The following is a 15,479-nucleotide window of genomic DNA, read 5'->3' as shown; positions in this document are numbered from 1 at the left end:
CTTTCCTAGACAACCACACGCTTCTTGTGAGACCTCAGGGAAAACAGAAAAATCCAATTGTACTGCAGCTTCTTACATATAACTAAACAGGGTGATTCTTCACTATGGCACTGGTTTGTTGTTTTTTTTTAAATAAACACAAAAAAAAATGAGGAAAATAGAAAAAAGGTTTCATCACTCATTTCTAAAAAGAGAGAGAATACTGGACTGTTTATAAAACTAACAGCCTTAATGCATAAATTCTCTTACTTTTCCAAGTAATTTGATTTAACAAGATGATAATATAGATATGTCTTGTAGTATTATGGTTTGTGTTCACTATGGTATTACTGTTAAGGGATTAACCTTTCTGTTACACAATAATTAAGAATTATTCCATAATTTTAATAGAACTGTATCACTGGATTAGAGCTTTCTCTACTTCAAATTTGTGTTTATATGCCTAAATTTAAGGATTTCATATTCTATAGTTGCTTAATTTTCTATGCAGTTTGGAACAATGAGTTCTCTTTCTAATGGATTTGTCATAACCAGAAAATAAAAGCTGAAGACGGAAACATATCTTAACCGATTTAAGTGGTAGGAATTCAGATGTGGTTATTTTAACATACAGAATGTAAGAAACGTCAAACCTCTTTTCTTACCTCAAAATCAATTAGCTGCAAGTCAGCTACTAGGGTACTAAGAAGACCACTGTTGTACAGCTCCTGAGCAAGCTGTGCCACAGCTTCTGTTTGAGGTTCTTTTTCATTTGTGCCATACAAGATTTCTTTCATGGCAACAAGGTTTTTTGAGACCTCCTCGGTGGCCTAAAGAAAATGAGAAAACAATACAGTTAGAGCACAATGCCATTTGTCTTTGTAACTGCATACTCCATTATTCTTAACATCTGCAAACTTCCACTAAGGGGGCGGGGAGGGGAATCAGGAAACAACAAGCTGCTGAAAAAAAACCCAATAGATATTCTTTCTGCAAATAAGACTGTTATAAGAGTGGTCATTTAAAAAAAAACAACAAACCAAAACCAAAAACAAAACACAACCAAAAAGAAGACACAAGACACACACAATTTGACAAGTTACTACAAGTAAAAATCTCTTCCTTTTTACCCATCAATTTCCCATTCAAAAATCCCCTAAAGAACAGCAATGGGATGAAAAGAACCTGACAAAATTTCCATTCTGTAAAACAGAGTTACGCACGATCAGACTGGAAAATGTGACATGGAGGCTCATGTCTGTCCCTAGTGAACTGCTCAGAGAGACCAAATGCATCCCTCCTACAGATTCTGCCCTCATCAGCTGTTGTCAAATACTGGGCTCCCATTCCAGTTAGTGCAGGTGACATTTTTCCCTTCCAGCAAACAAAACCTCAGGGAGAACATACCTGAGTTTCCAGGTTGTCTCAGTATAAAAGAACAAACCAGCAAAAAGCCCCCTTTGTATCACCTCAAAAGGACGTGGTGACACAGGAGACAACTAAAGGTCTAAAATCCTTCCCCATTTCAAGTCCATCTTACAGAAGACAGACAGGTCTGACCTCTCACTTAGGAAAGCCAGGGTGAGGAATTCCTAAGTCGCCATGATGAGCTGGAGCAGCATTTAGCAGTGGAAACGCAGTTATCTCAGGAGTAAAAAAAAAAATAAATCAACAAGAACACTTCTAAACACCCACTTCTGAATCTTAAAGCACAATTGTTTTGAACCAAAAAAAAAAAAGAACTACTTTCAATATATATGTTTACTTAGCCTGGGGGCAAAATGCTGGAAATGATCATCCTAAGTAGGTGGTTTAATTATACTATATTAGTTCTTCACGTGCCTAAAAAGTCTGAATGGCTTGTGACTGATTTTCAGTAATTAGATGAACCTGCCAACAAAGTATGCATACACTTTCAGTATTTATGATTGATAGCTTGTGGAAAATTAATTAAGTGAAAAAATGATGACTTGCTGGATGTTGCCAGTCTTCCAAAGGGTTATGTCAGAAGATTTCTCATTTGTGCTTTTCATCTAGAGAGGCTTTAAGATCAGCATGACCATGCACTATTCAAGCCAGAGCCATTCCAGCTTTGCTAGGTATGCATGTAAGGATTCCATGACCTTTAAGGAGGCTCCATATCATCTTTAGCTCCTCCACAACTTTCCACTCTCTGCTGCCTCTCTCTTCTTGCTAACTGCAGTTCCCAGTCCCAGTTGTCTCCTCCTCAATCGAAATTCCAAAGGATTTTCTGTGCACTTGTTAGTAAGACAGTAAGAAGCAGGTGCTCAGTAAGACTGCTCAGATTCATGACAGCTCCTGAAGACACCAAGTGGGAAAGTCAGCTTACCATACTGTAGCAGTATTACACCACACAATTTCTCTAAAATTCAGAAGAAATGCCTGTTTTCTAGGAAAAGAACAGGAACATCTGTCAAATATGGAGATACGAAGAGCTGTCTTTGATAAATGGCTACCAAAAAAAGAAGAAGCAGTAATAAAACCTCTATTGCAGTTTGTCCCTGCACACTGATGTAAGATGAAAGAGGAAGAAAGGCAGAAGTTCAAGTTACTACCTATTTTAAGTAAGATGATGGTATTGAGGAAATGCTTGTAACTAAAAACAATGCCAATGGAGAATTTTTCATCCTAAAACCCCAGAAAACAGAACAAGCCTCCCCAAACCCAAAACTATTAATCATGCTTGAGGGCTGTCCCTCACCATCAGCCCAAGAAAGATATCAGTGATGGAAATGCTTACAAACCAGGCAGAAAACACTGTAGTGTTTCCCAACACCGAGGGCTTTAACAAAAAAAGAAAAAAAAAAAAAGGCAAAAAAAGTGCAGCTTTCTAGCCCAGCGTGAACATACAACTTGGTAACTGCAAGAACAGACAGCAGGACTTAAATGCTCTTCACAACTGTCAAGACCATCTGAATATCCTTCACTTGAACTTGGAATGACATGAAGCTTTAGTGGCAAGTAATGGCTAGAGACATAGAGCCATAGAAGAGAATCACAGAATCATTTAGGCTGGAAAATGGACTTAAGCTCAAGTCCAATCACTAACTTAGCCCTGCCAAGTCCACCACTAAACCTTGCCCCTAAGAAACATGGAACAGCTTAGCTGGAAGGTCCCTCAGGAGGTCATCAGGGTCCAACCATCTGCTCCAGGCAGGGCCAGCCATGCTCTGAACAGTTCCATGGATGGACACCCCACCACCTCTCCAGGCAGCCTGCACCAATGTCTGACCACCTCCATCATGAAGAGTCCTGCTTGCATCACTTCAGCTTAGGCCAAACTACCATTTCTGCAAATACAGAAATATGAGGTTTTCTGAAACTATTGTATCAACAGCCAAGGTCTTCTGATGTGCTACAATTTCATAAAATGTAACATCTCTATACTTCCTTCTCTTTTAAAACTTAACATCAGGAAGAATAGAAATAAACTACAAACTTTCAGAATCCCTCTTCCATATTCCACGAACTCTCGAACATATTCCAAACACGAGATGTGCAGACCTATTTCTGCCCTTTCAGATGTGGAACTGAACGTGGATAGTTACGCTGAAAAATATAAAGCTACATTAAATATCAATATTAAGAGCCTAGCAAAAAAAATAGTAAAAAAAAAATCAAGAAAGATAAAGCTGGGTAGCATTACTTGCATGATTTACCTAAGGTACTGAGATCTACATAATTTCCTAATGCATTGCTTTCTTTTAACAGGAAAAGTCTCTAGAGAAAGATCAAAATACACAGTGAAGGTAATCCAAAAACCCATGATCAAAAGTCAATTAACAATCAGACACCATATATAAAAAATAAATAAACTATATCCCAATACTATATATAAGCAGGGTATATTTTATATATACAGAATCAGGTTTTTATATATATATATAAATATATATATATATATAAAATAGCCTCTAAGTGTATATTATGTATTTTATATATTAAAATTTATTTTAATATATATTAATATATTAAAATATATTTTATAGGTATTAACATTTATATATATATGTATGTTCTCAACACTAAGAAGGAGCAACCAGCATTTTAGAGAAAAATTCTGTGGCAAGTCACATTTGAAATTTAACGGTGCCAGACAATACCATCTGAGGACAAGTCAAACTATGAAACTTAAATACAAGGCAAGGAAAATAAGGAAAGTACTTACTTCTCTTTTTATCAAAGATGAGAAGATACTATTTAAAAATAAATGCAGACACCATGAAGTCACACATATGACTGTTACACAAGAACAGCTGCGTGTCTTTATAGCTATGAACTACTATGGTTTATTCCAGCGTCAAGAAATATAACTGAAATACCCTAAAATTTACTATTTCCTTAAAGACTAAGCAGTGCAAATACCAAATACTTCATTTAGACTTGAACAGCTGGAGTATTTGAGGTTTATGAACAGTAGGAAAAGATGAAGAACACATGGTCAGTCCCAAAATATTTCCAATGAGCTTGAAGGCTCCAGGTCTATGAACCCCTGTGGTTGGGGGTTCTGTACTCATGGGTAATGCAGTTACAGCAACTGCACTATTAATGAAAACATCCATCAAAAAGATAAAACAGATAGGCTTTGAGCCTCTCCTTGGTGAATATTTTTACTAGTCTAGAGTAGTATCTATTATAAGTAACAAACAGAATTTTTTAATGATTCTATTTAAAACTGGCTGGATTTCAAAATGCTTATAAAACTATACCATTTTGTAAATGGTATACTGTCTACATCAGTGCAGTGTACATTCTGAAGGCCAAAAATGATTGGGTGATTTTTCAGCAGATATTTAGCACAAAGAGCTAAGTCCAATTAGAAAAGAAGCACATCTCACCTCTTACTTCCAGAAGAAGCCTCATCTTTACTCTTTGAGTAACAGCCCCACACTGCAGGCCAGGCAGATCACTTAACCTTTAGCCTTCTTTCCACCATGGATTAACTGTATGCACGTGCACAGCAAAGTTAAAGGTTTACTGCTTTGTAAATGGCAGTGTTAACTCACTGAATGAAAGCTGACCTATGGCAACCTGGTGTAATGTTACATTTGGGTAGCTGAGCCCAAGCAGCACATGGTACAGCCCATTACACAGTGTGTGCCCATCCTATAGAGCTGGTGATGTAAATAAGAGAGGCCAATCATGTCTGCAATAGCTGCTCTGGGCAGGTTAACCCAAGGTCGGGGGGTAGGGAAGAACGAGTTTATTACGTGAGTAAATATTTACCTTCACAACAGTACACATGTGCCACAAACCAAGCTAAGTGGTAGTGTAAAAATAAACGCTGATGTCAGCCAACAAGGGGGAAGAGATGCAAATCAAGACTAACTAATGGGCTGGGTCACAGTTAGGTCCCAATTACATGAAAGGAATTTTCCCTTCCTTTCCCTTTAACCCCCCCCTTTCTGAAAGAACACAAGTCGTGGAGAACAAACAGCATATGTGATGAACACGTTTTCAGTTATAAAGCACTTGACATCTCATTTCCCTTTCAAAATGCTAACAGATAGCAAGCTATCCCCTCTATCTAACATAAGACTGCAGCCAGCCACCCCCCAGAGCTGTGGTACACAGGGCAGCCCCTCAACAACGAGCCACAGTGCAGCTTGTGCAGCCACTTCAGATGGCAGCTCCTAAGAAAGTACCACACACTTCAAGGACATTTCAAAATGACCTGGAGAACTACATAGTTAATTTTTCTCCAGTTTTCACATAGCTCAAAGAAAGATAGATTAACATGTAAACTAGAATTCACTTGAATTTCAGATTTTCAGTTATAAAACAAATTTTCCAGTATTGCAGGGCAGAATGCTTCATAAGTGAACAAGAGGCATCATGACCCCTACTGTTTTACACCTTTTGTTTTGAAGAATGTCTTCCATGTGGATTATAAAGAATGTACAGGAACACACACTATCTAAGCTTTAAAAATCTTTATTACCTCCTTTGCTTTCTCCTCCTCTCACAAAACATTAAAGGTTTAAATTTCAGCCTAAGCACTGTAAAAACTGAGCAATTCTGTTCAAACATAGTTAATTACACTTATTTATAGGGAAAATTATTTGTCTAATTTTCTTCCAAATCTGTATTGCCAAATGTGTTATGAAACTCTCTTAAGAGCATCTTCCACATAGCAAACTGAGTATTTTAATTTTAAGAAGCAAAGTAGTATAGGACAAGTAGATATTCCCTGCTAAAAGCTTGTCTTTACCACAAACAATAATCAATAGTGAGTATGTACCAGGCTGCTTAGCACTGAAATTTCATTGTTGATATGTGACAGGCTACAAAAGCATACCTCTGGATCAAACAGAGACCATGAAGAAGAAATTACTGAGAGAGAGAGACCATATTTTATACAAGTGTAGTCACTAATAAAATGAAGTCATTAAAAAAGAAAAACTTTTGCATCCTTCTTCCTTTTTAGTAAAAGGCAGTAATTTTCGTGCTTTATGTGCAGTGAGTTTTTCTATTTCTGTTCCAGTGCTATCTACAGAACTCACCCTTTCATCAGCACAGAATTCTTCTCCAAAAGAGGCTGAAAAGTTACATTACAGAAAGGATCATCATAATAAAAGGGATAATGAAAGATAAAAAGATGTGTAAATACTGACCATATGGGCACAAAGAAATCTTTGTTCTTTTCTAACAATGGTTGCTGCTCAGATCCCTGCTGTCTTTTAACTCCAAAGTCACTCCAGTCATTTCAACAGACTGGACAGGAAGAGGGCACAAATTCAGGGTGTCTAATCAGAGCTGTGCCCTCAAAGATTTGATGACTGGTCTGTAAGATATTGAAGACCTTCCTCTACCAAACCAGCAAACCATCCGAGATAAACAGTCACAGCCAGAGGCACCTTCCTGAAGTCCTGGCTTGCCAAGGAACAACTATTTCCTGAACAATCTCTATATGGAGGTGTTGACATTAGTGTTGTGTATGTTTGGATCCATCAGTTGCTCTCCTTTGTGAATAATGAGGATGACAGGGAACAGCACCACCATACCCAGGCTCAGTCCCCTGAATTCCAGGATTTAACCCTCCTCTCATTTAACCTAGTGAACATGTACCTTCTGTACTCCTTCAAGCACAATGTCTTGCTCTCTACATGACACAGAAACCACTCTTACAGGCTCAGCGTATTATTTCTTGTCCAAGCAGCAGCCTCACATAAATGAGGTCTTTCAGAAGGATGGAGGTGTGGGACTGAAGGCCAGCAAGAAGAAATGGTACATAATAACCTTCAGCTATAGCATCAAGACCACAGGCATGTGCTACAGTGCACAGCCATCCACAATGGGATGAAGCTGGTCTGTTCCCCATTACAGGTCTAAGCAACAAAAGATGCCACAAAAGAGCACGGATTTTGAGATCAAGCCCCATCTCCAGGAATTGACAATGGGGCTGAGATGAAGGAGGTAGTGCCACATCTCATCACAGACTCTTCAGAATGCACCTTCCCCTCCTCTCCTGACAGATGTCTCTTTTAGTAAAAGAAGAAAAGCCTTCACACAGGCCTGCACAACACACCATAACATTTTTCTCTCCAGCAAGAGAGAAAAAGCGTCAAGGAAAAATACCGTGGTACACTGCAAGACACCTGGAACATAACACATGCTGGCAATGGGGTAGAAGATGCTGATTTTTAAAGAATATTGGGATAAAGATGGCAATTTGATTAAGCCCCAGATTCTCCTGCACTTAAAAGTAGTAGTGCCAAGTCTAGGTGAAACTGAATATAGAGGAACTGGCCACATTCTGCTTAAAAATACTAGTGAGCATGAAAAGATTGTGACTAACTTCTACACAGGACTGTGGATACCAAGAATGGCACATAATAGCTAAATAATGCTGGGAGAATATCCAAGGAGGGTATCACAGCCTGCTTCAAAAGCTGATATATTGGAGAGGGAGGTGTTTTGTTCACTTGGTTTTTTTGGTTTGTTGGGGTTTTATAAGTATTCAAACCTATGACCTTGTGCTGTGTTTATCAGGAAAAACTTCATCTAAACAGTGAATACTTCTGTGATATAAGTGAATAGGTGGGATGCAGCTGCATACAGGCTGAACTTAAAGATCATTTTTGGTCATGTTATCAAGACTACCAGTTGAGAAGTAAGTGACCGTCAACAGGGAGAGATCCTGAAGTAGCAAGACATCCATCTAAAGGAAGCTGCACGAGCACAGAAACTTTTCACCACATCTTCCTGTGGGCTGAAGAAAAGGCAGGAAAATCAAAGTATATTCTCTGCTGATATCCATAGAGACACCAAGTTCTTTGGTTCCAGTAAGGGACACTCTGCTCTGTGAACATCTGCATGGACAAGCAGAGACAGAACTACGGCGCAGTAGTAAAGGCTCTCTGGTGGTCACAAGCACCAGAACACCCTAGAGCTGGAAGCTGCTTACTAAAGAATGCAATGTCCTACAGTTCCAAACCAAATTATTTTAAGTATCATTATCAGCTGCCAGCGGCATAAAAATGCAAAGCCAACCAACATGAAACACACCCGTTCAAAGGTACATAACTTACCCTTTATCAGACTATAAAACCCAAAAATAATTCCTAATTGATTCAGTTTCCACAGCTGTAAATTCCACCCCCCTCCCCGCCCCTTTCAAAATGTTTAGCAATTGGAAAGTCACAACTGTACCTTTTCTGCCTTTTTGTCAGAGATATCTTGTTTTTCTAGAACTGCCATACTTTCCTTCAGGTTCTTCACTATGTCTGCAGGAGACTTGTGGGACTTGCCAAAGGGGAATGGCATGATTGCAAACCACAAGGTCTTCCTTCTACAGCTCCTGCTTCACCTGGAAAAGGAGCAGAAAAAAGGTACATAAAAAATGAACAGGTGAACTAGAGCTTGCCATGACAAACTTAAATTCTTGTAATTCTAATTCTTTTAAAACACAAGATACAGAATCTAAGAACTCACATTAAGATCATCATCTCATTCTTCAGGAACAAATTAAAGAGCACATTAATTATATCCAAAGCCACACACTGTACAGATGCCACATTTGGGCAAGACCAACAAGGATAAATTATTCCAATTAATGCTGTCAAGTAAAATGCCTTCCTACATGAGGTCTTTGACACACAGGTCATCATGTCTCAGTGGCTCTGCAGTGACTGTCCAGGTACATGCTTTTATCCAGATTCATTCCATAACAAATGCAAAGCAGACCCCAAAGCCTGCACCTCAGTGCAGGACCTACAAGCACGATGCAGACAAGGCTACAGAGAGCAGCTTATTCCTATGTCAAGACACTTGGCATGTCCTGGCATTTTCATATCAATACTACTGTAATTTCATACTGAAATACAGTCTCACCCTCACTCACTTTATGGGAAATACAATTTGTCACCAATAACAGGGTGACAAATGTGACACGGATGTAAATAAAGCATTTGTAAAACCAACATCTGATATGTGTCTCTCTCAAAAAGATAAAACATGTCTTACAGGAGAAACTTTCCTTCCCTGAAAATATTTGGCTCTTGAATCCAAATACATTTATTCTTCTGCATATTTACATTATTTGCTTTCATACACACACACACACAAATATATTTGCTTCTGTATACAAAACAGAAGACTTACTAAAATAAATGAGTATACTAAATCTTTTGTTACTAAACACATACATCCACATCTAAACAGTAATAAAACCTTCTAACAAGTGAACTCCATAAAGCATATCTCTACAACTCTCATCTAGACAGAAAAGAACAGGAAACTATATTAAAAATGCTGACAGTGCTACTTCTGCTAGACACAAAAGACAGCTGAAGAAGCAGGCAGAGCAGAGACTGCACTGTCATTCCAAAGAAGGGAGACTACCCTGAAAGTTTAATTTCTATCTCCCTGCAATGTCCAAGTAATTTGGTAACAAGTCAACTATAACCAGTACATGTAACAGTACTTTGCTCCTTGATTAAAATACCAGCTCATCCACCATGAACTCCAAAATGTTACTCCTGATCTTAGTCAACAGTGTTTTGATCAAGGATTAAAAATACCAACTTAATACTATTTTTAGTTACTTTGATTTTTAAAACAAACAAGTTGGGCTGGCCCAAGGGCAACAATTTAAAGGGGAAGAACAGAAGCACTTGGATCTTTAGCCAAGTAAATTTCCATAAACAGGGATTTCAGGTAACCAGCTACAGAGATCATCCTTCACTGTTCCGTGCCTGCCAGTGACTTCACACAGCTGATAAAAAGCACAAGGTATGTAGTTTTTAATTAGATTACTTTCAGATAAAAGTATCAGCAAAAAGTTGAAACAAGACTTTCCACCAGCCATTTCCATTCTTTAACAGATCACAAGGACCTTCTTCTGTTGCATTTATTGTGCAGTATAATATTTGTGTCATTATAATATCTCTCATTCACAATTTGCACAAAAAAAGGGGCTGTAACACTGAAATTACAAGCACAGGACTGGTACCCTAAGAGATAAAATGCCCCCAGGTTACCCCTTAGACAAGAGAATTTTATGCCTCAAACTTCATCACATCTAGTGGAACCTAAAGCTACGTCTAAGAAAAGCACCACTACTTCTTGTTATTTAACAAAAAATTTAATGGCATTTCAAACAATGTTTAAAGAAAATTTCACACAGGATTTTTTTTTTTCCTAGAAAGAGACAGGTGTGAAAATAAGCACAATTTCCCTACAACATGGAGACATACCTCCATCATCACAGCAACATTTCAAATGTTCCCTTTATCTCTCCCTTTGATTATTACTCCTGCCAAATGAAGATGAGCCCTGAAAACAACTCTGAATTCTTTCACACTTGCATATCATCACTGATAATAACAGTGTTTAACAACTACTCTGCATATTCATTCTGGAAGATGGCTATACCCATGTAACACAGTAGGACTGGCTCAAAAAATTGCTAGTCTTAACTCCTTGGATTATGTGTTAAAACAGAATCAAAACCAGTAGGAATCAAAACAGGTGAGAGAACAAAAACATTATATGGAATCACAAAATCTGTTATTACAGCAATATACAAAGAAAATAAATCAAACCAATAAAATTACTCTGCACACTCATTCTCTAGAGCAGAACTATGCTACTCCTGAACTAAAAGACTACATGGACAACACATAAAACCTATGGAAATACAAAATAATGAGAAACAACTGTCCTCATGGTGTGCCCAGTATCTACATTTGCAAAACTTGCTTTGCCTCCACACAGTGCTCAATTTCTTAAGTTAAAAATAGTCTACAGCTTTGCCTTATGAAACCTTACAGGTTCTGCATAAATCAGATGCACATACATGCAAACACAAGTTGTACACAAGTTTCATTGTATGTACTAGTATATCTAATAAAAAATAATCAATTAATTGCAGTTCACTAGCATATAGTTATACTAAGTATTTTTTCCCAGTTCAGGCAAGTTCCTGGATGAATTTCTCATAAGCAATTTGGAAAAATCAGGAAAGAATGTCAGCACCATTAAGAAGGAAATCCACACCCTTGACTACTGAAGGTGACATTTTGCTTCAAGGTATTTCATTTATTATATAAAATGGAATAAATATACTGTTTATGCCATTTCAATTTTATTACTGGAAGGAAGGCAGTGGCACTGCCAGGAACATTATCTGGGGCCTGACTGAAGATCTCACTAACCCTGAAGCAAAATTCTGTTACTGAAGAACCTGTGTCACATCCTGCCAAAAAAAAAAAAAAAGGCAGGAGCAGTCCTTTCCTTTGTCTCTCAAAGCTGTACTTCATGCAGGAGAACATAGACAGGCTGTTCCTTTTTCAGCCCAGCAAAACTACCCCCAGCAGCACCCTGTGTGTGCACAATAGACAATGACAACATCTGTGTGAGATTGGAAAGAGTTGCAACCACCCACATCTGCAACATGAGAAAAAAGGGGAACAACATCAAGTGACATTTTCTGTAAATAAGAACAGGCCTTACATCATGTCAAATGATAACTGATTCACAATACCAGCACCTGGCTGCCTTGCAAATCCTGGATAAAAACTGATTGTGGCTAAAGAAAGGCATCACAGGACTCTTGAAAAGTTAAACTGCAACAAGTACATGGACGGCTCTGTGCTCTGCTGGGCTGCTTGGGTTTATCTTCCCTTCCCAGAAACCTCACTTTTATTCATTTGTTAAAAGAGACCATGAACAATATTATACAAATCTCCAGCTTTCTCAGGCAGGCACTTTATTTCACCAATATTCAAGCAGGCCAAACCTACCAAAATGTAAGGTCCTCCAAGCACCGGGGTCACAGCCACATTTAGAAATCTTGAATGACGTTATCAATCCAAAGGGACCATTAAACAACAACATGGCATTCAGCCAAACACCCAGAGATTTGACTTCCACTGACACACACTCGGGCACACTGGGACATTTGGGCTTTTGTGATAAGCAGAGATAGTAACCCCTCTGTTTCAGATAGTATATAACTTCCAGCTCTGTCAATGCAGCTTGCATCCCTGCAGTTTGCTTCATGTATAAGGCTTTGTATTGTTTTATTCACTGCACTGACCACACAATCAATTAATGTCCAATTTAAATCTACTACATTGCATATATAAGATTGTTTTATATAAGATTGTTTTTTTTAACTAGGCAGAACGCTTAAAAGCATTTCTCTGTGAGGAGAAAAAAAAATGCCACAAGAACAAATACAGAAGCAAGATAAACAAATTTCTTTCCTTTAATTAATTTAATTCTCTAAAGAATAGATAAACCAACCTGGAGTATGGTCTCTCATGTAACTTCACTTTTTCTTATTCAAAGGTTCAGAAAATGTGCCACCTCTATACCAGAAACGTGTGCTACAGTTTAAAAACTGATTGCTTAACAAGAGCAGGGTTTTTCTGTTGTAGGTAGTATGCTTTTGTTATTGCAAGCTCCCTGCATTACTATTTTCAGAACAATACTGGTACAAGAAATAGTACAATGACACTCCTGACTGCAGTGAAATGTGAAGTTACTCCACAGACAAATGAATTAACCAGCACTGAAGTCTCACCAAGGCAGGCTTTTAAAGCTACACTGAAGGCAAAGGGATATGAGCAGCACAAGCAGAGGCACAAAAGCAAACTTAACCTTTCTACTTAAAGAGCAAGCAGCCACCACTCCCCCATGCAAAATGCTACTTAAATAATGTATAAAATCCCCCTATACCCAATTCTGTGAAACAAACAAGTACAATAAACTCAATTCCTTATTCTATCCTAGGCCTTACAGTTTAATTGCACTATATTAAAGCCTCTTGCTGCCTTGTTTACACGCCAAGAGTTTAAGGTGAGTGCTTTTAGCAAGCTCCTAAGGAGGAAAAGAGGAAAAAACCCTTCAGCTATTTCCTGGCTACAACTGCACATCTTAAAAAATTCCAAGCCTAGTGAAAAACCACGTGGTAACATCCAGTTAGTGTGCACATAAGGAGATAAGCCAAAGATCAAACAAAACCAACATAATTTTTTAATAAGGCCAAATAATTAACAGTGAGGTTCCCCAAGACAAATGAGCCAACCCAAGAGCTGGCCACCACTGATGGGGGAGGCCCCGTTCCTTCTCTGCTCCCTGCACCATCTCCTTCCCCCTGCTGAGCCATCCATGAGCTAAGCCACTCACTGAGAGACCAGAAAACTAACACCTAAAAGGAGAGTAAGCAGTGAGTAGTGTGAGGAACGTAGAGAATACATCCCTTTGACCAGCAAGTAGTTGTGAATCAGCTCCCTCATCTCATGACCTCGCCGTAGGAGCACCTCATGGTAAGGCTGGAGCTGAATCCATAGCAGGACTGAAGGGGGAAGGTCACTCTCCATCATTATTTTGAGTGGTCTGATGTTTGTCTGAGTGCTCCATGTGTGGCTGAACTCTCCAAAATGGCAGAAGACAAAGCCAACAAAAATGAGGGAAAACCAATTTAAAAAAAAAAAAAGAAAAAAATCGGAAAGGTTCTGAAGACAAACCAGTACATGGCACTCCCAGCTGTGAGCCAGAGTCAGCCCAAGGGAGGAGGAGAGGAAAAGGCTGGGGCAGGCAGGAGGGAAGGGCACATCACCTCCTCCAGGTACAGGGAAGCTGCCAACCTCTATCCTGAAATCATACCATGTGTCCATTACACTCCGCAGTGTTAATAACACATAGGAGAATGGCTTAAACAAATACAGTTAAATAAACTAACGAGTCGACAACGGCAAAATATCTAGATCCACAACAAACAGCTGGGTCTACTCTGTGTGTGGATTTTTAATTGACAATTTATCAGTCTATTACTGACAAAACATGCTGCATCTTGCTAAAAAGAGGCACGTTGTTATTAAAAAATATAACACAGCAGGCTCATGTTTGTCTTGATAGAACTGATTTCCCTCAGAACCTGCTCTATTGCTGTAGGCCTCTCAAATTAACAGGGATCATTAAGCCAGTATTGAAAACAATAACATAAATCAGTCTTCATCACATCTTATTGTTACAAGTGGTTGTTAGTTCAGTCAGAATTCACCGCTGTGAAGTCTGGTTGGGATGATAAAACCAGAAATAGATCAAGAAATTATGCATTTTTAAAAGCACTGTCTCGCAGTCAGGCATGCTTAGCATCCAGAAGGAAGACTGACAGCCATTCCTTTGATCCAAGAACCATTTTTTATGCAAGCTATCATGCTCCTTGGGAAAAAAAAATCTTCGAGTACTTCAAAGCCAGAGGCAGACACCATATCAGTATTTAGCCAGATGTAAGTTCCTGACTGTACTTTCTGTAAGCACTGTATGTGTGCAGAGCAGCCCTGCCCTGGTGCATGTGCAGCAGCTGGCATGGCAGGACAGCAGCCAGGTGCCACTGTGAGGCATCTGGAATATCGCTGCCAGCTCATCCCTGCGAATTCCTGGCTGCACATGTCTTCCTGAAAGGCCTCACCACTTCTAATTGCACAAGTATTGCTGACCCAAGGCAGCACCCATCATTTCCTTCAGTGTATTATTTAAATTGAGTGCTCACATTCCTCATTAAAACATTCCTCCACATTTTTCGTGTGCTGTTTTCTACTACATCTTTCAGTATTCTCATTCTGGATATGTGGTTTCCCACTAGATTAAACGATTTTCAAGAGCTTCAGCATTGTACCGAAACAATTCTTTCATTTTCTTTTTGATATGCTAAACAAATTGAAGCATGACAGCCTCTCATCCAAAACAGATGTCTAAATAGCATAGTTTATTAATACCTCACCTGCAAAACTTTCCTATCCCAGAGGAAATGAGATCAATAAAGAGCAAAAGCCACACCTCAGTGTGTTTCAGGGCTCCAGCACAAACTATTCAGTATAACCATGGCTTTACTTGCACAAGCATGCCATTAACAGAATGGCTATGGCTGTAACTGGTAATTACTGCCACTACCAGCTGGCAGAATTCAGGAGTACAGTCCAGCTCTAAGGCATTTTTGCTATCCTGTAAATACTTCCACACACCTT

The 15,479-nt window shown here is 38.8% G+C and overlaps 1 protein-coding gene across 3 annotated transcripts in view; it reads right to left on the bottom strand.

The window, feature by feature from the left end:
• The window catches only part of CAB39 (calcium binding protein 39), a 41,485-nt gene that overhangs the window by 11,230 nt on the left and 14,776 nt on the right, over nucleotides 1-15,479 (bottom strand). The window contains exons 2-3 of one of the 3 annotated variants that reach the window (XM_064666601.1): nucleotides 8,653-8,809; nucleotides 645-809 (exon numbers count right to left, since the gene is read on the bottom strand). In XM_064666601.1, coding sequence (XP_064522671.1) covers nucleotides 645-809; nucleotides 8,653-8,766 — 279 coding nt within the window. In that variant the 5' untranslated portion in view covers nucleotides 8,767-8,809. Of the gene's footprint in view, nucleotides 1-644; nucleotides 810-2,329; nucleotides 2,349-4,838; nucleotides 4,984-8,652; nucleotides 8,810-15,479 lie in introns of those variants that run through there. The other 2 variants (XM_064666603.1, XM_064666602.1) reach the window with 2 other exon arrangements.

The sequence above is a fragment of the Pseudopipra pipra genome, chromosome 10 (assembly GCF_036250125.1).
Source record: "Pseudopipra pipra isolate bDixPip1 chromosome 10, bDixPip1.hap1, whole genome shotgun sequence".
NCBI lineage: Eukaryota > Metazoa > Chordata > Aves > Passeriformes > Pipridae > Pseudopipra > Pseudopipra pipra.
Note: the sequence above shows the minus strand (reverse complement) of the source record. Positions and strands in the feature narration are given on the sequence as shown.